This window comes from Muntiacus reevesi, chromosome 14, assembly GCF_963930625.1.
Source record: "Muntiacus reevesi chromosome 14, mMunRee1.1, whole genome shotgun sequence".
Taxonomy (NCBI): domain Eukaryota; kingdom Metazoa; phylum Chordata; class Mammalia; order Artiodactyla; family Cervidae; genus Muntiacus; species Muntiacus reevesi.
The window spans coordinates 43419958-43443970 of record NC_089262.1 but is presented as its reverse complement, the minus strand read 5'-3'; the positions used below and the strand labels follow the sequence as shown (position 1 = coordinate 43443970).

Below are 24013 nucleotides of genomic sequence, written 5' to 3'. Positions count from 1 at the left end.
TAAATGTACTGGCTGATTTTTCAGCAGAAACTCTGCAGACCAGAGGCAGTGGCAGGATATATTTAAAGTGATGAAAGGGAAAAACCAACAACCAAGATAACTCTACCCAGCAAGGATCTCAATCAAATTCAACTGAGAAATCAAAAGTTTTACAGACAAGCAAAAGCTAAGAGAATTCAGCATTACCAAACTAGCTTTACAAAAAACACTACAAGAACTTATCTAGGTGAGAAACATGAGAAGAAAAACATAAAAAAGAAAAAAACATACAAAAAGAAATCCAAACAAAATTAAGAAAATGGTAACACAGATTATCAATAATTACCTTAAATGGAAATGCATTAAGTGTTCCAACCAAATGACACTGACTGGCTGAATGGATACAAAAATAAGGCTTGTATAGATGCTTTCTACAGGAGACCCACTTCAGATCTAAGAAGACATATAGACTGAAAGTGAGGGGATGAAAAATATGTTCTATGCAAACAGAAATCAAAAGAAAGATGGAGTAGAAATACTCATATCAGACAAAAAAGACTTTAAAATAAAGACTATTACAAGAGACAACGAAGGATAGTACATAATGATCTAAGGATCATTTCAAGAAGATATTAATCGTAAATATTTATGTGCCCAACATGGGAGCACTTCAGTGTATAAGGCAAATGCTAACAGCCATAAAAGGGAGAATCAGCAATAACACAACAATAGTAGGGTACTCTAACACTACTCTTGTACCAATACATAGATAATCCAGACAGAAAAGTGATAAGGAAACACAGCCCTTAAATGACACACTAAACTAAACAGACTTAACATTTATAGGTCATTCCATCCAAGAAAAGCAAAATACACTTTTTCTCAAGGGTACACAGAACATTCTCTATGATAGATCACATTTTGGGTCATAAAGCAAGCCATGGTAAATTTATGAAAACTGAAATCTTATCAAGCATCTTTTGCAACCTCAATGCTATGAGGTTAGAAATCAATTACAGAAAAAAAGAAAACTGTAAAAAACACAAACATGAAGGCTAAAAAATACGTTACTACATAACAAAGACATCACAGTGAAGAAATCAAAGAAGAAATTTAAAAAATACTTAGAAACAAATGACAATGAAACACAACAACCCAAAACCTCTGAGACACAGCAAAAGCAAATCTCAGAGGGAAATTTATAGCAATACAATTCTACCTCAAGAAGCAAGAAAAATCTCAAATAAACAACCTAACTTTTCACCTAGAGCAACTAAAGAAGAACAAATAAAACCAAAGTTAGTTAAAGGAAAAAAATCATATAGATTAGAGGAGAAATAAATGAAATAGAAATGAAGAAAACAATAGCAAAGATCAGTGAAACTAAAAATGGGTTGTGTGAGAAGATAAACCAGATAAAGTGAAGTGAAAGTTGCTCAGTCATGTCTGACTCTTTGTGACCCATGGACTGTAGCACACCAGACTTCTCTCCATGGAATTCTCCAGGCCAGAATACTGGAGTGGGTAGCTGCTCCCATCTTCAGGGGATCTTTGGAACCCAGGGATCGAACCCAGGTCTCCATGTTGCAAGTGGATTCTTTACCATGAGTCACCAGTTAAACATTTAGCTTCCATCAAGGAAAAAAGGTAGAGGATTCAAATCAATAAAATTAGAAATGGAAAAAGATAAGTTACAATGGACAATGCAGAAACCAAAGGATCATAATAGACTACCACAAGCAACTGTATGCCAATGAAATGGACAATCTGGCAAAAATAGACAAATTCTTAAAAAAGTAACCTTCTAAGACTGAACCACGGAGAAGTACAAAATATGAACAGAGCAATGACCAGTAATGAAACTGAAACTCTGGCTTTAATAAGTCTTCCAAAAAACAAAAGTCCAGGACCAGGTGACTTCACAGGTGAATTCTATCCAACATTTAAGTAAGAGCTAAACTTTTCAAATTTATCCAAAAAAACTAGAGGGAGGAATACTCCTAAGCTCATTCTATGAAGTCACCATTACTCCGATACCAAAACCAAACAAAAGTATCACAAAAAAAGAAAATTACAGGACAATATCACCAATGAACATAGATGCAGAAAGTCATCAATACACAAAAACACCAGCAAACTGAATCCAACAATATGTTAAAAGGGAATTCCTTGGTGGCTCAAACAGCCAAAGCAATCTTAAAAAAGAAAAACGGAGCTGGAGGAATCAGGCTTTCTGACTTCAGACTATGATAAAAACCTACAGTCATCAAAACACTACAGTACTGGAACAAAAAAAGAAATATAGATCAATGAAACAGAATAGAAAGCCCAGTGATATACCCATGCACCTATGAACTCCTACTCTATGACAACGGAGGCAAAAATATAGAGTGCAGACAGTTTTTTCCAATATGTGGTGCTAGAAAAACTCTTTAAGGATGAAATTAGAACACCCCCTAATGCCACATACAAAAAAAACCCCAAAACCTCAAAATGTGTTAAAGACCTAAATGTAAGGCTAGACATTATAAAACTGTCGGACAAAAACATAGGCAGAACACTCTGACATAAATATCAGCAAGATCTTTTTTGACTCACCTCCTAGAGTAATGAAAATAAAACTAAAATTAAACCAATGAAACCTACTTACATTCAAAAGCTTTTGCACACTAAAGGAAACCATAAACCAGGTGAAAAGACAACCCTGAGAATGTGAAAGAAAAGTATTTGCAAATGAAGCAACTAGCATAAGGATTAATCTCCAAAATATATAAAAGCTCATGAACTTTAATATCAAAAAAAACAACCCAATCAACAAATGGCAGAAGACCTAAATAGACATTTCTCTAAAGAATACATGTAGAGGGACAACAAACACATGAAAAGATGCTCAATATCAATAATTATTAGAGAAATAGCTTACACCAATAAGAATGACCATCAAAAAATCTACAAGCAATGAGTTCTAGAGAGGGTGTGGAGAAAAGGGAACACTGCTGGTGGGAATGTAAATTTATCAATATCACCCACCATATAACCAGCAAAACATACAGTATCATTTACATTATCACCAAAAAATAAATAATATTTAGGAGTAAGTCTAAGAAAGCATCTATATGAAGAATACTAGAAAACTCTGATGAAAGAAATCACAAACATCTAATAAAATGAAGGGGCTATTCCATGTTCACCCATGCTCTTCCTGACTTAATATTGTTAAGGTGACAAAAGAATAGACAAATAGACCAATGACATACAATTGCTAGCCAAGAAACATACTACTCAAATAGAGTCAACTGATCTTTGGGAAAGAAGCAAAGGCAAGGGAAAAAAGATAATCTATTTAATATGAGGAACCAGAACACAGTTCCTGCAAAAGAATGAATCTACATACTAACCTTACACCTTTTACAAAAATTAATTCAAAAACAGATCATAGCTCTGAATGTAAGAAACAAAACTATCAAACTTCTAGAACATAATGTAAAAGTCTAGGTGACTTTCGGTTGGTGCTGAGTTTTTAGACACCATAATGAAAGCACACATTAAAGAAAAAACTAGATGAGTTTGACTTTATCAAAATTAAAAGCTTTTGCTTTGTGAAAAACACTTTAAGAGAATGAAAAGCACAGAGTAGGAGAAAATATTTGCAAAACACATATCTGATAAAGAACTTTTATTTACAATATAAAAAGCCTTAAAATTCCAACAGTAAGAAAACAACCCAATTAAAAAATGGGCAAAAGGGGACTTTTGTAGTGGTCCAGTGGTTAAGAATCTGACTGCCAATGCAGAGGACATGGGTTCATTCAATCCCTGGTCCAGGAAGATCCCATATGACACAGGGCAACTAAGCCCATGAGCCACAGCTCCTGAAGCCCATATGCCCTAGAGCCCAATGCTCCACAACAAGAGAAGCCGCCACAATGAGAAAGCCACATATCACAACTAGACAGCAGCCCCTGTTTGGGGCAACTAGAAAAAGTTCATGCAGAAACGAAGACCTAGTGCAGCCAAAAAAAAAATTTTTTTTTTAAGTGGACAAAAGATCTGAACAGACACCTCACCAAAGAAGATATATGAAAGGTGTTTCAACATCATATGTCATTTGGAAATTGAAAATTAAGGTAACAATGAGATGCTACTACATACATGAATTAGAATGGGCTTCCCTGGTGGCTCAAATGGTAAAGAATCTGCCTGCAAGGCAGGAGACCCAGGTTCAATTCCTGGGTTGAGAAGAAGGGAATGGCTACCCATTCCTGTATTATTGTTTGGAGAACTCCATGGACAGAGGAGCCTGGTGGGTTACAGTCCATGGGGTCACAAAAAGACACAACTGAGTAACTAACACTTCCACTTCACTTATTAGAAAGACTAAAATCCAAAAAAACTGACACCACCAAATACTGTTGAGCATGTGGAGCAAGAAGTCACATTCACAGTGGTAGAAATGCAAAATGGTATAACCACTTTAAAAGATAGTCTGGCAGATCTGTACAAAGCTAAACAAAGTCTCAACATACAATCAGCAACTGTGCTACTAGGGTTTACCTAAATGAACTGAAATTATATGTCCACACAAAATCTGCACAATAATGTTTTTCACAGCTTTACTCATAATTGCCCAAAATCGGAAGCAACCATATGTCCTTAAATAGGTAAACTGGTAAACTGTGGTGGAGCCACACAATGGAATGTAATTTAGTGGGGAAAAAAAAGAAATGGGCTGGAGAAAACATTTACAAATCACTTATATGACAGCCTTTATGCAGAACATAAAGAAAACTACTTAAGCTCAACAACAAAACAACCACCAACTCAATCCGAAAATGAACAGAAGACTTAAATAGACATTTCTCCAAAGGAGGTATACAAATGGCCAATAAGCACATGAAAAGATCTTCAACATAACTAGTTATTAGAAAATGCAAATTAAAACCAAAAGATACTGTATCATACTCATTAGGATGACAAAGCAGAGGAAGGGAAGGAGCAAGGGTTGGCAAGGATACAGAGAAACTGGACCCACCGGTTAGAATGTAAAATGGTGCAGGTGTTATGGAAAACAGTATGACAATTCCTCAAAAAATTTAAAACAGAATTACCAGATCATCCAACAATTATACTTTGGATATTTATCCAAAATAACTGAAAGCAGGTACACAACTTGGTATTTGTTCACCAAATGTTAATAGAAGCATTACTGACAGTAGCCAACAAGGGGAAAAAAAAAAAATCAGGTGTCCATTGGTGGATAGGTGGATTAAAAGCAATGTGGTATGTATGTACAAAAAAATTTTTATTCAGCCTTGAAAAGCAAGAAAGTTCTGACATATGTTACAACAGGATTATGAAACCTGAAAAAATGCTAAGTGAAATAAGTCAGAGAAGGACAAATGGTGCATGGTTCCATTCATACAAATTATCCAAGTAGTCAAATGCACAGACAGAAAATAGAATGGTGAGTGCCAGGGGCTAGTGGGAGGAATGATGGAGAGTTATTATTCAATGGGTACAAAGTTTCAGTTCTGTAAGATGAAAAACATTTCTAGAGCTTTATGATGGTGATGGTTTCACAACAATATGAATGGTTTCACTGCTGCTGCTAAGGTGCTTCAGTCATATCCGACTCTTTGTGACCCCATGAACTGTAGCCCACCAGGCTCCTCTGTCCATGGCATTTTCCAGATGAGAATACTGGAGTGGGTTGCCATGCCCTCCTCCAGGTAATGCCACCAAACTACACTGTAAAGTAGTTCAAATGGTAAATTTTGTTATATATATTTTAATAATTAAAAAACTATATATGCCTTGTGAAGAAACTGCTGGACCCTGGTTTATGCTACCAACAAAGAGAGACACACACAAAGTGTGTCAACACCAAAGATTCATAGCTTGGCCTAGAGAAAGCAAGCCTCTTCGTGTATGTATGCCAAAGTACTCTGTATATAACAATTACTTGAGTCTTCACAAATGCTTAGAAGACCAAATTGAAGCCGCTGAACTTTAGTGTCAATATTGATACTGCCTCACATAATGTATTTTCCAAAATTAAAATTTTTAAAAACTTCTAGCTTGGATCTACAGAATACAAATTAAGTAATATTCTGGTGCCATACTTAATTACAATAACCATCTTTGTGATTTTTCAGCCCATTGCACTGGCACCACTATTCAACATGTTTTCCATTAAAATGGTAGTTTAGAATTATTTCATTAATAGATTTATGTTACAAATAAGCAAATAATAGCAAATGTTTTAAAATATATTTATGAAAATTTAATGGACAAAATACAAGGAAAAGCAAGCCCAGATGGACTCCCTGACTCCTCCACCAAAGTAAGTAAACTACTGAACATTTTCAGTTATTTACCTAGCTCATCTTTTAGCATCAAGATCCTTAATTTAATCACAGTAATATTACTTCAAAGGTACTTAGTATCCTTTGAGGGGGAAAAAAATGGATTCTAAGAATCAACCATGCATAATTCTCTATGTTCCTCTAAAGACTGTGTGAGCTATCATGGCAGTGCACCAACATTTCAGTTCTCCATCCAAACACATGGTGAGAGTACACTTCACAGCCATCTCTGAACTTGGTATGGGCATGTGACTTACTGTAGCCATCAGACTGAAAGGGGCAGTGTCCCACAAAAGCTTTAAAAATTGGTGTGTTATTACCTATCTCTTTTCTGTCAGAATGATGGTGAGTTTGGGTCCCCAAGTGAGGACAAATGGAGGAACAGAGTTCCCAGCTGTCCCACTAGGGACATGCACCATGAATAAGAAATCAATCTTTATCATTATAAGCCACAGAAATGTTAGGGTTTAGGATACTGACAGCTTTGATAAGTCAAGTAATTTCCTAAGGAATGCCATATGAGAACTTAAATTATAGGGTGTCTTCTTACATTGCCTGTTTGAGGTTAGATATGTTATAGAAGACTTTACTATTTTCAACTGAATCAAGATGTCACTTTAAAAACTACATTTTTGGTGCTTCGGGGCAGCATGATTTATTTTCTTGTGCCTCCAAAGCTCAGAAGGGGTAAAAAAAAAATCATTATATGATTTGCTTCACACCAGCTTTAATGCTGTTTCATCATGAAGAGTTCACCTTATTTTTAAAAAGGCTATGTATTTTATCAATAACCTCAGGTATGCAGATGACACCACTCTAATGGCAGAAAGCGAAGAGGAACTAAAGTCTCTTGATGAAGGTAAAAGAGGAGACTGAAAAAGCTGGCTTAAAACTCAACATTCAAAAAATGAAGATCATGGCATCCAGTCCTTAACTGTGTGGATCACAAAACTATCAAAAATTCTTAGAGATGGGAATACCAGACCACCTTACCTGCCTCCTGAGAAACCTGAATGCAGGTCACGAAACAACAGTTCAAACCAGACACGGAACAACAGACTGGTTCAAAATTGGAAAAGGAGTACGTCAAGGCTGTATGTCACCCTACTTATTTAACTTACATGCAGAGTACATCATGAGAAATGCCAGGCTGGATAAAGCTCTAGCTGGAATCAAAATTGCTGGGAGAAATATCAATAACCTCAGATATGCAGATAACACCACCCTTATGGCAGAAAGTGAAGAGGAACTAAAGAGCCTCTTGAAAAGGGTAAAGAAGAGAGTGAAAAAGATGGCTTAAAGCTCAACATGCCAAAAACAGATCATGGCATCTGGTTCCATCACTTCATGACAAAGAGATGGGGAAACAATGGAAATTGACAGACTTTATTTTCTTGGGCTCCAAAATCACTGCAGATGGTGACTGCAGACATGAAATTAAAAGACTTGCTTCCTTGGAAGAAAAGCTATGACAAACCTAGACCATGTATTAAAAAGCAGAGACATTACTTTGTTGACAAAGGTCTGTCTAGTCAAAGCTACAGTTTTTCCAGTAGTCATGTAGGGATGTGAGAGTTGGACCATAAAGAAGGCTGAGCACGGAAGTAGTAATGGTTTTGAACTGTGGTGTTGGAGAAGACTCTTGAGAGTCCCTTGGACTGCAAGGGGATCAAACCAGTCAATCCTAAAGGAAATCAACCCTGAATACTCATTGGAAGGACTGATGCTGAAGCTCCAATACTTTGGCCACCTGATGTGAAGAACTAACTCATTAGAAAAGACCCTGATGCTGGGAAAGATTGAAGACAGGAGAAAAAGGGGATGACAGAGGATGAGATGGTTGGATGGCATCATCAACTCAATGGACATGAGTTTAAGCAAACTTTGGTGAAGGATGGTGAAGGACAGGGAAGCCTGGGATGCTGCAGCCCACTGGGGTTGCAAAGAGTTGGACACAACTGATCAACTGAAGAACAGCAATGTATTTAATCTTCATTTATCTTCACTTTTAACTATCTCAGCCTATTGCTTATTTGCTTCTATTTAAGAATCTTTTACTTTAAAACTTTTAACTGTCATAAAACCACCAGGACTATATTTGATAGAGAACATATTTAAAATAAAATAAATTCATTCAGAGAAAATATGCTGAAATTATAAGATGTAACAGCTAAACAACACAGCATTCATTATCTAGTAATCGATAACAAAAAAAGCTAGTTGGGGGACTTCCCTGGTAGTCCAGTGGCTGACTCCATGCTCCCAATGCAGGGGGCCCAGGTTCACTCTCTGGTCAGGAAACTAGATCTCACATGCCACAAGTAAAGATCTGGCATGCTGCAACTAACCTGGCACAGCCAAATAAATAATTTTTTTTTTAAAAAAGAGAAAGCTAATTCATGGGTATTGCTTACTCTTCGATTTTTCAAAGATGAAGCGTATGTCCATCAAGAAATCTGGCATTCTTGGAAATACTATTTCTTAAAAGTTGATGATTACATGATTAAGAATAATTACAGATACAATGAGAAGGAAAGAATCACTAACATTCACATTTGTTTCAATTTTTTAACTTCATGAAACAATTTGGAAAATGGTCAAGCAGTGACTTCAGAGTTGACCAGAGCCATGGTAAAATTTCGTATCTGCCACTTAAGAGCAATACAATCTTGAACAAATTACTTCACAACTCTGCACTTCAATTTTCTCATCTGCAAAAATAAGGATAATAATACCTCACAGGATGACCATCAGAATTAAGCAACATTTTAAATAACTAGTCTTTTCTTCCTCAAATGCATCTTCCCCATCAGTCAATTACATCCTATCATTTCACTCCTTTACTTAAAATCTGTCATTCACTGGTAGTTTACTGGTGTTTACTACTACCAGTTTACTACTGGTAAGAGTTTACTTTTAAATATGGAAGTATTTAGAGATGGAGTACCATGATATTTATAATTTACTTTTAAATAGCTTAGGTAATAAAAATATGTGTGTGTGCATTTTGCTCATAATCTACACCCTATGCTTGATTAGTTACATTCTCCAGAAGTATCTTCTTACAGACATGAATTTCAAAAATGATTATCAAAATTCATAACAGGAATTTTTGGTGGGCATTAATTAAGACTGAATTTATTTTTCTTTGATGAAATGAGTGGTACTTGAAATATATGACGGTCTAGAAAAACTGCATGTATACCACTGAATAAGAACAGCAATTTAGCAAGCTTGGTAGTCTAGAATTTTAGAACACCACTCAAGGTCTAGAGCTCCATTTGGGTCTAGGATCTCCTACTACTGCCTACCTGACCAGTCTTGCCATCAGACTTCTGCTATTGCTTATCTTTAGTAAACCAAGATGCTCATCATAAGGCCTGTGGGTTACCTCTTGATGGAGGACCCTACTACCTAAGCTGACTGGATTGCAGACCATTCCTATGACAAGACTTTGTTACCATCTACCTTAAGTCAAACAATGTACAACCTCACAGAGATACTAAAAAGATACAATAAGATATAAATGATATAAACACAGCAGTTACTGATATATTCCAAGAAAAACTATTCACAATCAATACTACTGTTTTTGAACTAAAGTTTTTTAATTAAAAATTAAATTCCTGTTAAAAGTTTTAATTAGCTCAACCCTGAAATCCAGGCTAATTCTAAGATATAGACTCAACTACCAAAAAAGTTCAGATTTAAAATTAACAACAGTACATTGTCCTAAACTGCTACATGCTTCCCATGACCTCTTTCAGAGCAATCATTTTTTGAGATCAGGCACAAACCAAGGAAAAATTTAGTAATAAAATATTGTATTAATAATAAAAGGTGAGTTGTTAATAAAAGAAAACCTGAAAGTATCTTTTTAGCAATGTCATAATAGTTTGAAACACACATACATTTTTAAAATAATGCATGTCTGTAATTTTAATAGACCTAACTTGTTTAAAAAATTCATAGAATTTACTATGGCTGATTCATGTCAATGTATGACAAAACCCATTGAAATGTTGTGAAGTGAAAAAAAAAAATTCATAGAATTTAAAAAAATATTATATAATCTAGACTTTATCACCTCATAAACATAACACAGCAAAATATATATGCACAAGAACACAAAAGGTCACATAAAAGATACACACACAGAGACACTAAACTTCATAGTGGTTAGCTTAATGAAAATAAATAGCCTGTCTAGTACTCAATTAATAGGTTTACAGGCCTCCATGCCATTTAAGAAAAATTCAGCATTCACTATAATATTCACGCAAAAGACCTGGTATAAATTTTGGTATGGTCAAGATGGCAAAGTGGGATGACGCTGAACCCCTTCCTCCCATGGTCACAGCAACCATCTATTGATGGTTGAAGACTAGCAGAAAAGATTTCCATAACTAAAAATACAATGAGATGGGTAAGAAGGGTAGAGATACTGAATAGTCAAGACCTACACTCACAGATAGGCAACCTACAAATGGGAGGACAATCACAACTGCAGAGGTTCCCCCAAGGAGCAAGGGGTCCAAGCCTCATGTGGCACTCCCCATCCAAGAGGTTTTATACCAGGAATAGGAGCTCCCAGAACAGCAGGCTGTGACGGCCACAAGGGCTTCCATAAAGGAGACAGAGGGCTCTAGGAAACAGATTCCACTCTTTTTTTCCTTTTTTTAATGGCACAAAGAAAATCCCACACACTTCAAGTCCAAACGTAGAGGCAATAATTTGAAAGAAGCATGGGTCAGACATGCTTACTAATTTTGGAGATCCTTCTAGAAAGGTAGGAAGCACTGAGATTTCCTCCCTGGAGAATAGAGAGGCTGGCAGCAGTCATTTTGAGAAGCTCATTCTACCACGAGGACACTGATGTCTTCAAGTATAATTTTGGAGTTGTCCCTCTAGTCATTTAGTCCTGGGAGCTGCTAGCATCAGCTCTGGAAGCCCCCAGTAAGTCATACAGCCAACTATACTGGAACCCAGCTAAGCCCAGGCCATCAGCAGGCCAGTAGCCACCACAAAACCCAGGACCTGGCAGCCAACTAGGCTGGGGGCAAACCCTACCTTCCAGTGCATGCATAGTAGTTGGTCCTACCACAGCAGAAGGGCCCACGCCACCCACACAGAAGGCAGCCCTAGATTCACATCTCATGACCAGAGTGGGGTGTGCTGCTGGGCCCCATAGGATGTGTCCTATAAGCTTAGTTCTCAAAGCTCAGGAAATGTACTCCACCTACCTAACACACAGAAATAAACACAGAAGTTTTTAGACAAAATGAGGAGGAAGGTGAATGCATTTCAAACAACAGAACAACAAAACCTCAGAAGAACTAAATGAAGTACAGATCAGCAATCTACCTCGAGTTCAAGGTATTGATCATAAAGCTGTTCAACAAATGTATGAAAAGAATGAAAGAAAATAGTGAAATGCTTAACAAAGAGATAACATAAAGAACAACCAAACAGAGCTGAAGAATACAGTACCTGAAATTAAAAATCACTAGAAAGAATTAACAGATGATACAGAAGAACACAGCATGGAAATGAAAGAGAATTAAAATTAACCCAAGCTGACCAGGAAAAAAGAGATAGTTTGAGACCTCAGGGACAATATCAAGCATCCTCACACTATAGGGGTCCCAGAGCAAGAAGAGAGAGTAATAGGCTGAGAATTTATTTGAAGAAATAAAAGAAACATTCCCTAAGCTGGAAAAGGAAACAGACGTGCAGGTCCAGGAAGCACAAAAAGTCCCAAACAAGATAAACCCCCCAAAATGCATACCAAAACACCTTATAATTGAATAGCAAAAACTAAAACTAAGGAATCTTAAAAGCAACAAGAGAAAAGTAGGTAGGTACAATAGAATTTCCATAAGACTATGAAATAGCTTTTCAGCAGAAACTTTATAGGCTAGAAAGAACAGCATGATACATTCAAACTGATGAAAGAAAAAAATCTACAACCAAGAATACTCTACATAGCAAGGCTATCATTCTGTTATGAAAGAGAGGCAGAGTTTTACAAAGAAAAGCTAAAGGTTTCAGCACCAACAAACTGACTTCATAATAAGTGTTAAAAGATGGAAAGGTGGATGGAAAACATATTCCATGTGAACAAAAGTGAAAAGAAAGCTAGGGTAGCAATACTTGATTCAGACAAAACACACTTTAAAAGAAAAACCGTTACAAGAGACAAAAAAGGACATTTGCGTACAATGATCAAGAAATCAATGCAGCAAGAAGATAAAACAATTGTAAATATATATGTATATACACACACACACACATACATACATACATCTAAGACAGGTACACACAAATATATAAAGAAAATGTTAACAAAGAAACTGACAGTAATGCAATAGTAGTAGGTGACTTAAACACCTCACTTACATCAATGGAGAGAAAATCCAGACAGAAAAATCAATAAAGAAACAATGGTCTTAAACAACTCTTGACTTAACACACTCCATCCAAGAGGCAGGATACACATTCTTTTCAAGTACACATGGAACTTTCACATACTAGGCCACAAAACAAGTCTCAATAAATTTCAGTTCAGTTCTATTCAGTCGTTCAGTCGTGTCTGACTCTTTGGGATCCCATGGACTGCAGCACACCAGGCTTCCCTGTCCATCACCAACTCCCCAAGCTTGCTCAAACTCATGTCCATTGAGTCAGTGATGCCATCCAACCATCTCATCTTCTGTCGTCCCCCTCTCCTCCTGCCTTCAATCTTTCCCAGCATCAGGGTTTTTTCAAATGAGTCAGTTTTTTGCATCAGGTGGCCAACATACTGGAGTTTCAGCTTCAGCATCAGTCCTTCCAATGACTATTCAAGACTGATTTCCTTTAGGATGGACTGGTTGGATCTCCTTGCAGTCCAAGGGACTCTCAAGAGTCTTCTCCAACACCACGATTCAAAAGCATCAATTCTTTGGTGCTCAGCTTTCTTGATAGTCCAACTCTCACATCTGTACATGACTATGGGAAAAACCAAAACCTTGATTAGACGGACCTTTGTTGGACCTTTGTATTCTTGCCACCTCAATAAATTTAAGAAGACATAAATCATATCAATATCAAGCATCATTTCCGACCACAATGCTAAGAGATTAGAAATCCACTGCAGCAAAAAAACCTGCAAAAAAATAGAAATACATGGATGACAAATAATCATGTCACTAAACAACAAAAGGTTCACGAAAGAATCAAAGAGAAAATAAAAAAAGATATGAAAAATGAAGCACAATGATCCAAAGCCTATGGAATGCAGCAAAAGCAATATTAAGAGGGAAATTTACAGCAACACAAACCTACCACAAGAAAAAAACACTTCAAATAAACAATCTAACTTTACAAATAAACGAACCAGAAAAAACAAACCAAACAAAATCCAAAGTTAGTAGAAAGAAAGAATAAAAATCAGGGCAGGAATAAAGGAAATAAAGACTTTAAAAAACAAATAGAAGAGATCACTGAAACTAAAATCTGCTTCTTTGAAAATATAAGTAAATTTAATAAACCTATAGCTAGACTCATAAAAAAAAAAAGACTAGGCATAAAGAAAATCAAATGAAAGAGAAGCTACAACTGACACCACAAAAATTAAAAAAAGGATCATGAAAAAAAAAGATCATAAAAGATTATTACAAACAACTGAACTCCAATAAAATGAATAACCTGGAAGAAATGAATAAATGCCTGCAAACATACAGTCTTCCAAAACTGAAGGAGAAAGAAAATACGGACAAGCCAAATAACAATAATGGAACTGAATCAGTAGAAAACATTCTCAACAAAGTGCATGACCAGACAACTTCACAAGTGAATCCTACCATTTAAAGCAAAGTTAACACTCGAACTTCTGAAACTATTTTAAAAATAGAGAAGGGAATACAGCCAAACCCATTCATTAAGCAAAATCACCCTACTATCAAAACCAACAGAAACATCACAAAAAAGGAAAACTACAGGCCCAACTCGTTGATAAAATAGATGAAAAAATCCTTAGCAGAATATTAGCAAACAGAATTCAATGATACATTAGAAGTATCATATACCATAATCAAGTGGAACTTACTCCAGGGACGCAAAAATGGTTCAGTATCTGAAAGTCAATCAGCACGATATACCGTATTAACAAACTGAAGAAGAAAGATTGGAGAAAAAAGCATTTGACAAAATCAACATCCATTTATGATAAGACTCCTCAACAAATTGGGTGTAGAGGGAATATTCCTCAACATAATAAAAGCCATATTTGATAAACCTTCTGCCTATAACATACTCAACAGTGAAAACCTGAAAGCATTTCCTCTAAAATCAAAAACATGAAAAAGATGCCAACTCTTGTCACTATAATTCAACAGAGTTCTGGACGTCCTAGCTATATCAATCAGGCAACAAAAAGAATAAAAGGAATCCAAATCAGAAAGGAAGTGGAGAACTGACACTTTTTGAAGATGACATGATACTGTAAATAGACAATCCTAAAGATAATACCAAACACTAATAAAATAAATGAATTAATAAAGTTGCAGGATACAAAATTAATATATAGTAATCTGCTCTGTTTCTATACCCTAAAAGCAATCAGAAAGAGATATTTAAAAAACAATACAGATTCAATGCAATCTCTATCAAAATACTAATGACATTTTTCACAGAACTAGAACAAATAATCCTAAAATTCATAGGGAAACATAAAAGACCTCAAAAGTCCAAAACAATCTTGAAAAAGAAGAACAAAGTTAGATTTAACCATATTACAAAGCTATAGTAATCAAAACAGTATGGTACTGGCATAAAAACAGATCAATGGAACAGAATAGAGGGCCCAGAAAGAAAATGACATTTTTGTGGCCAGGAAGCACATTAGTAAAGCATCTGTCTGCCTACACGGGAGACACAGGTGTGATCCATGGATTAGAAAAATCTCCTGGAGTAGGAAATGGCAATCCACTCCAGTATTATTGCCTGGAAAATCCCACGGACAGTGGAGCCTGACAGCCTACAGTCCACAGGGCTGCAAAGAGTCAGACATCACTGAGCACAAGGATTGGACTGAATTCTACAAAAAAAGAGGCAAGAATATACAATGAAGGAAAGATAGCTTCTTCAATAAATGATGTTGGGAAAATTGGACAGCCACATGCAAAATAATCAAACTGGACTACTTTCTCACACCATATACAAAAATAAACTCAAAATAAATTAAAGGCTTAAATGTAAAACCAGGCACCATAAAAACCCTCAAAGAAAACATAAGCAGTATGTTGTTTAACACTGGTCTTAGCAATATTTTGGGGGGTATCTCCCCTCAGGCAAGGAAAACAAAAGTAAAAAGAAACAAATGGAATTAAACCAAAAAGCTTCTGCACAGAAAAGGATACTGTCAACAAACTGAGGAGGCAGCCTCCTGAATGGGAGAAGATATTTGCTACAACATATCTGATAAGGGGTTAATATCCAACTATATACAAAGAACTCACACAACTCAACATCAAACAAATGACCCAATTAAAAAGTGGACAGAGGGCCTAAATAGGCGTTTTTCTAAAGATACACGGATGGTCAAATGACACATGGAAACATGCTCCAATATCACTAATCATCAGGGAAATGCAAGTCAAAACCACAATGAGAAATCACCTCACAAATTTCAGAATAGCTATTATCAAAAAGATAACAAATAACAAGTGTTCAGGAGGATGCTGAGAAAAGGGAATGCTTGCGCACTGTTAGGAGGAAGGTAAACTGCTAGTCACTATAGAGAACAGTATGGAGGTTCCCCCACAAATTTAAAAAAATAGAACTACCATATGATCCAGGAATTCCACTTCTGGATAATTTTCTGAAGAAAACAAAAACACTAATTCAAAAAGGATATACAAACTCCTATGTTCACCACAGCAATATTTACAACAGCTGAGATATGGAACCAAACTAAGTACCCATTCATAGATGAATGAATAAAAGAAGATGTGTGTGGGGGGGGTGTGAGTGTGTATGTGTGTGTGTGTGTAAAAGATGTGGTATATGGAATATTACTCAACCATAAATAAGAATCAAATCTGGCCATTGTGACAATATAGATGAATCTAGAGGGTACTATGCTAAGACAGAGAAAGACAAATACTGTATGATTTTACTTCTATGTAGAATCTAAAAAACAAAACAAATGAACAAACATAACAGAAAGAGATTAATAGACAAAGAAAACAAGAGTGGTTTCCAAAGGGGAAAGGATAGGGAGGACGAGTTAATTAGGTAAGGGAGATTTAAGAAGTACAAATATCAGTTATAAAATAAACAAGTCATAGAGACATAATGTTCAGTTTAGGGAGTATAGTCAGTAATACTGTAATAACTTTGTATGGTGACAGACAACTAGATTTACTGTACTAACCATTTTGTAATGTATAAAAATATTGAAGTCATTATGCTGTACATCTGAAATATAATATTGTAAGTCAATTATACTTCAGTTAAAAAAAAGAAAAAAATTTTAATTTATCCAAATCCAGTAAAACTGTTGACTAGACATGAATAGAATAATTAGACTTTCCTAAGTAAATTACTTAACTAAATATGTTAAATCTATGACTTTTAAATAAGTATTTTCAAAATTTGATTTCAACCAAGAAACTATAATAATCAGTAAGAAAATGAGACATGAACTTTTCCACTGACTTTTCATAATAATAGTCTCTCTTTTAAATAGAGAAAGCAAGGGAATTTCAGAAAAACATCTATTTCTGCTTCACTGACTATGCTAAAACCTTTGATTGTGTGGATCACAACAAATTATGGAAAATTTTTGTGCTTAGTCACTCAGTCGTGTCTGACTCTTTGTGACTACATAGACTATAGCCCGCCAGGCTCCTCTGTCCATGGGATTTCTCAGGCAAGAATACTGGAGTGGGTTGCCATGCCCTCCTCCAGGGGATCTTCCCAAGCCGGGAATCGAACCCAGGTCTCCCACATTGCAGGCGAATCTCTACTATCTGAGTCACCAGGGAAGCCAAGGGATGGGAATATCATATCATCTTTCCTGCCTCCTGAGAAACTTGTATGCAGGTCAAGAAGCAACAGTTAAAACCTTAAATGGAACAACTGGTTGGTTCAAAACTGGGAAAGGAGTATGACAAGGCTGTTTGTTGTCACCCTGCTTATTTAACTTCTGTGCAGAGTATATCATGTGAAATGTTGGGCTGGATGAAGAACAAGCTGGAATCAAGATTGCAGGGAGATATATCAACAACCTCAGATAGATAGATAATATCACTCTAACTGCAGAAAGTGAAGAGGAACTAAAGAGCCTCTTGATGGGAGTGAAACAGGATGGTGAAAAAGCTGGCTTAAAACAACATTCAAAAACGAACATCATGCCATCCGGTCCCATCACTTCATGGCAAACAGATAAGGAAAAAGTGCAAACAATGACAGATTTTATTTTCTTGGGCTCCAAAATCACCACATATGGTGACTGCAGCCATGAAATTAAAAGACATTTGCTCTTTGGAAAGAAAGCTATGACAGACCTAGACAACATATTAAAAGACAGAGACATCACTCTGCCGACAAAGGTCTGTCTAGTCAAAGCTATGGCTTTTCCAGGAGTCATGTATGGATATGAGGGTTAAACCATAATAAAGGCTGAGCACTGAAGAACTGATGCTTTTGAACTGTGGTGTTGGAGAAGACTCTTGAGAACCTCTTGGACAGCAAGGAGATCAAACCAGTCAATCCTAAAGGAAACCAATCCCGAATATTCATCGGAAGGACTGAAGAGGAGGCTCCAGTACTTTGGCCACCTGATGCAAAGAGTCAATTCAATGGAAAAGACCCTGATGCTAGGAAAGATCAAAGGCAAAAGGAGAAGAGAGCACCAGAGGATGAGATCGTAGGACAACATCATCAACTAAATGAACATGAATTTGATCAAACTGTGGGAGACAGTGAAGAACAGGGGCACCTAGTGTGATGCATGCAGTCCATGGGGTTGCAAAGAGTCAGACGTGACTTAGCAACTGAAAAACAACAACAAATAATAATATATCATTTTACAAAAGATTATTGAAACAGTGCTTCCATCTGTCACTTTAGTCTTTTGTGTTAATGTTGACATAGATTTCACTTCCACATGTTTTAGTAATTGAACAACAATAAACATTCACCTAAAATTTTTTGAAGTGAACCATGTATTAGTCTCAGATGTACATGATTCATTATTTGCATATATTACAAAATGATCAGCAGAAATAAGTTAATGCCATCAGCACAGTTATAAATTCTTTTTCTTATAGTAACTTTTTAAGTTTTACTCTCTTAGCTTTGAAATATGCAATACAGTATCAACTATAGTCATAGATGATAGTCATAGACTATAGTCACACTGCTATGGCCCAAGGCTTGCAGGATGTTAGTTCCCTGACTCCAGACCGAACCTGGGCCCCTAGCAATGAAAGTGCAGAGTCCTAACCACTGGACTGCCAGGGAATTCCCAAAGGTTTTAACTTTAAATATTTTTGGTTGCACTGACCAATATCCAGACAATAAAATACTTTGGAGAGAAGCTTAAACATCACCTGAGAGTTAATACTTGTCAACAACAAAATAGTGTATCTGTGTTCAGTTGAACTCTATTGACCATATATACTTAAGAAAGTATACCAAAATTCTAACTCTTATTCTCAATTCATCAAACATATACTGAAACATCTACTATGTCTTATGCACAATACTAGATCCAGTAATTGGCTTTAAAGGTTTTATTGGTAGGAAAGCACACATATAAACAGTAATTTTAATGTCACTGTTCTGAATGCTAGTAGTAATTTCTATAATAAAGCTATATCATGGTGCTTTTCTTGATACAGAAGGAAAAACTATACATTGTGGAGTGGAAGATGTAGTGGGATATGGCAGGACTGTCAGGAAAACAACAATGCTGCCCATGCTGTCTAGATCCATTTGCTTTTATTGAGCATCCAATGCTATAGGATTGAGACAAGAACTACAAAAGGTTTAGCACGTTACTTTATTCACACATCTAGTGCCTGTCGTGTGTTGTACAATCTTGACAAATAAATTCATAGTTTATTTTTAAATTAGGTATAATTCCATAAAGTCAGGAGTTTAAATTGTGGTAGAAAGATCATGAATTCTTTATTTTCCAAAAAATGCTTATTTTTCCTCCAATGCTTCTTATTTTACCTCCTCCCAGCTTCCTCACAGTAAATTGAATGAAATGGTAACATTTAACAATACCTAAAATACTCTAAAATCCTTTAAAAACTAATAGATTCCATTTTTACTTGCTTTTACTTTTAAAATAAACAAAACTGAATGAACAGAACTAAGTAAAATCATATGGTTTGCTTAATGCAGAAAGTAATTTTCAATCTCAAATCAGGATTTATTCTGTGTATTGAGCACTCTGTAATTACAAAATCTATAGTATAATAGCTACAGAGCTATCATTATAGAAAAAAATGGCAATTATTTAAATTTGCAATACATTCCCATCTTATCCATTCTGTCTTTGATGGAAAACATTGGAGTCATAGTGAAGACTCAATTCACCAAAAAAAGCTGGCTGACAGAATTATACCTATTCATTTTAGTAAATACTGCCATAAGAGAAAGCCCACAACATGGATACCACACACACACACCCAAGAAAATTACAGGTCAGTATCAGCAATGAATACAGGTGCAAAAATCATCAGCAAAACACTAGCAAACTGAACCCAACAATACATTAAAAGGCTCATACACCTTGATCAAGTGGGAATCATCCCATAGATACAAGGATTTTTCAATATCTGCAAATCAATCAGTTGTGATACACCACATTAACAAACTGAAGAAAAAAAAAATATCATCTCAATAGATGCAGGAAAAATTTTTGATAAAATTCAACATCCATTATGATAAACACTCTCCAGAAATATGGGCACAGAGGGGAACATACCTCAGTATAATAAAGGTCACATAGGACAAATCTGCAGCTAACATCACACCCAATGGTGAAAAGCTGGAAGCATTTCCTCTAAAATCAGGAAAAAGACAAGAATGCCTAATCTTGCCACTTTTATTCAACATAGTTTTGGATCCTAGCAGCAATCAGAGAATAAAAACAAAAGGAATCTTAATTGGAAAGGAAGAAGTAAAACTGTCACTGTTTGCAGATGACTAAAAATACTATACAGAGAAAATCCTAAAGATGCCACCAGAAAACTACTAGAGCCCATTAGTGAAAAGTTGCTAAACAGAAAATTAAAATACATAAGTCTGTTGCATTTCTATACACTAACAACAAAATATTGGAAAGAGAAATTAAGAAAACAGGAAACAATCTCATTTACAATTGCATCAAAAAGAATAAAATATCTAGCAATAAACCTTCCTAAGAAGACAAATGATTTATATTCCAAAAACTGTAAGGCCCTGATGAAAGAAATTGAAAATGACAGACAGATGGAAAGATACACCTGCATTCTTGGACTGGAAGACTCAGTATCATTAAAATGACCATTCTACCCAAGGCAATCTACAGATTCAGTGCAACCCCTATCAAATTTTGAATGGCATATGTATGGAGATACAAAAAACCCCAAATAGCCAAAACAATCTTGAGAAAGAAGAATGGAGCTGAAGGAATCATACTCCCTGACATCAGACTATATTATCAATACAAATCTACAGTAATCAAAACAGTATGGTACCAGCACAAAAACAGAAACATAGATTAATGGAATAAGATAGAAAGCCCAGAGATATACCCATGCACTTATTGGTCAATTAATCCACAACAGAGGAGGCAAGAATACACAATGAGGAAAGACAGTCTCTTCAATAAATGGTACTGGGAAAACTGGACAGCTATTTGTAAAAGAGTAAGAACATTCCCTAACAGCAAATACAAAAATAAAATTCAAAATGGGTTAAAGACCTACATGTAAGACTGGATATTATAAAACTCACAGGGGAAAACATAGGCAGAACACCCTTTGACATAAACCACAGCAATACTTTTTTGGATTGGTCTCCTAGAGTAATGGAAACAAAAGCAAAAATAAACAAATGAAACCTAATTAAATGCTTTTGCACAGCAAAGGAAACCATAAACAAAATGAAAAGACAACCTATAGAATATGAGAAAATATCTGCAAACAATGCATCAACAAGGGACTAATTCCAAAATATACAAACAGCTCATACAGCTTAATATCAAAAAACAAACAAAAAACAATCCAAAAAATGGACAGAAGACCTAAATATTTCTCCAGAGAAGACATACAGATGGCCAACAGGCACATGAAAAGATGTTCAACACTGCTAATTATTAGAGAAATGCAAATCAAAACTACAATGAGATATCACCTCACCCCAGTCAGAATGGCCATCATTAAAAAATCTACAAACAATAAATGCTGGAGAAGGTGTGGAGAAAAGGGAACCCTCGTGCATTGCTGGTGGGAATGTAAATTGAGACAACCACTATGGAAGATGGTAAGGAGATTCCTTAAAAACTAGGAATAAAGCCACCAAATGATCCAGCAATCCCACTACTAGGCATATACCCTGAGGAAACAAAAACTGAAAGATACATGTACCCCAATGTTCACTGCAGCACTATTTACAATAGCAAGAATATGGAAGCAACCTAGATGTCCACCAGTAGCTGAATGGATAAAGAATGGATAAAGTATTCCATATACAATGGAATACTACTCAGTCATAAAGAGGAATGCATTTGAGACAGTTCTAATGAGGTGGATGAACCTAGAGCTTATTATACAGAGTAAAGTAAGAGAAATATAAATATCGTATACTGATGCATACATATGGACTAAAAAGATGAATTTTATTTTCAGGATATCAATGGAGAAACTTAGAGAACAGACCTATGGACACAGGGGGAGGGAAGGAGGGAGAGGGTGAGATATATGGTGAGAGAAACAGGGAAATTTACAATACCATATGGAAAATAGACAGCCAATGGGAATTTGCTATATGACTCAGGGAACTCAAAGAGGGGCCCTGTGACAATCTAGAAGGGTGAGGTGGGGAGGGAGATAGGAGGGAGTTTTGGGAGGGATGGGACATTGGTGTACCTATGGCTGATTCTTGTTGATGTATGACAGAAAACCACAAAATTCTGTAAAGCAATTATCCTTCAATTAAAAAAATTAAGTGGCAAAAAAAAAAAAAAAAAGTCCACAAATAATAAACACTAGAGAGGATGTGGAGAAAAGAGAACCTTCCTAAACCACAGAACAGTATGGAGGTTCCTTAAAAAGCTGAAAACAGAGTTACCATATGATCCAGCAATCCCATTTCTGGGCATGTACCTGAAGAAAACTCTAATTCAAAAGAATACATGCACTCCAACGTTCAGAGTAGCATTGTTTACAACAGCAAAAAATAGAATCAATCTAAATGTCCACAAACAGATGAATGGATAAAGAATATGAAATGTTACTATTAATGTATTACAGAATATATATTATGGAATATTAGTCATAAAGAAAGAAATAATACAACATGGATGGACCTAGATATTATCACATTAAGTAAGTCAGACAAAGAAAGGCAAATATCACATGACATCACTTATACAAAATAGAAATAAACACAGAAAATAAACTTATGGTCGCCAAAGGGGAAAAGGAAGGAGGGATAAATTAGGAATTTGGGATCAACATATATGCACTACTATATATAAAACAGATAAACAACAAGACCTACTATAGAGCTGTATGTATATATATAAAACTGATTCACTTTGCTGTACACCTGAAATGCTGTAAATCAACAGTCTTTTTTAAAAGAATTTTTTAAAAATATGAAGTCTGCAACACGCAATACTATTATTCAATATAAGGAAGAAGCAGGACACAACCTAACAAAGAAAAAAGTCACTTTTCAGTAATCTATAGCATCATTGTCCATGACACATTTAAAACCCAAATATTTATTTCATAAGGAAAACAAAAATCTAAAATGCTATCTTGCTTAAGAAGATCCTGCTGTGAAATATTTAAAATTTTCTATACTATTGTATAATCATATGAGCCCACAGATGTTACTGTAGTTAAGTACTGTGTTATGCTATGAAAGGTAAAAGGTGAAGAAAACAGTTCCATCTCTCAAAGAACTTTTGACTAATGGGAAACATAGACAAAGAAATAGGCAATCACTATAACTAGTACCAGAAAAAGGTAAGACATAAGAATAAGGCACTCTAAGACCACACAGAACTGGGATTTAACCTAAGCTTGTGAATTCAAATAATGCTCCTTAGAGAAAGTGATGGTAATGTGCCACTTGAAGGATAAATAGTACTTAAATATGCAAAGAGTGTTGAGGTGGGGTAAGAGACCGGAAGGACAGAGGAGAAAGCAGAAGAAACAGTCTAGGCAGATAGAATCTTAATTACATAGGAGACAGAGCATACAGGTGCCAGCAGTCAGGGATAGTAAGTAGTTCACGACAGCCAGAATATAGTTTGCATATGGCTGGAGATTGGGCCAGAATGGAACTGAGAAGAGGATGAATGTCAAAGAATGAAAAGAAGATGCAGGCAGGGAATATGAAGGGCTTTCTGACATGTTGAGAAGTTTGGACTTTATCTTACAGGCAACACAGAG

At 35.8% G+C, this 24013-nt stretch overlaps 1 protein-coding gene across 2 annotated transcripts in view; it reads right to left on the bottom strand.

Annotated features, from left to right (window-relative positions):
* NDUFS4 (NADH:ubiquinone oxidoreductase subunit S4) overlaps positions 1-24013 on the bottom strand; it is a 117663-nt gene that overhangs the window by 73868 nt on the left and 19782 nt on the right. Inside the window, exon 2 of one of the 2 annotated variants that reach the window (XM_065905259.1) lies at positions 12744-13334. The exons of the other annotated variant lie outside the window; for it this stretch is intronic. Within the exon in view, the coding sequence (XP_065761331.1) occupies positions 12744-12745 (2 nt within the window). The 5' untranslated portion in view covers positions 12746-13334. The remainder of the gene's footprint in view (positions 1-12743; positions 13335-24013) is intronic. 2 annotated transcript variants of the gene reach the window in all.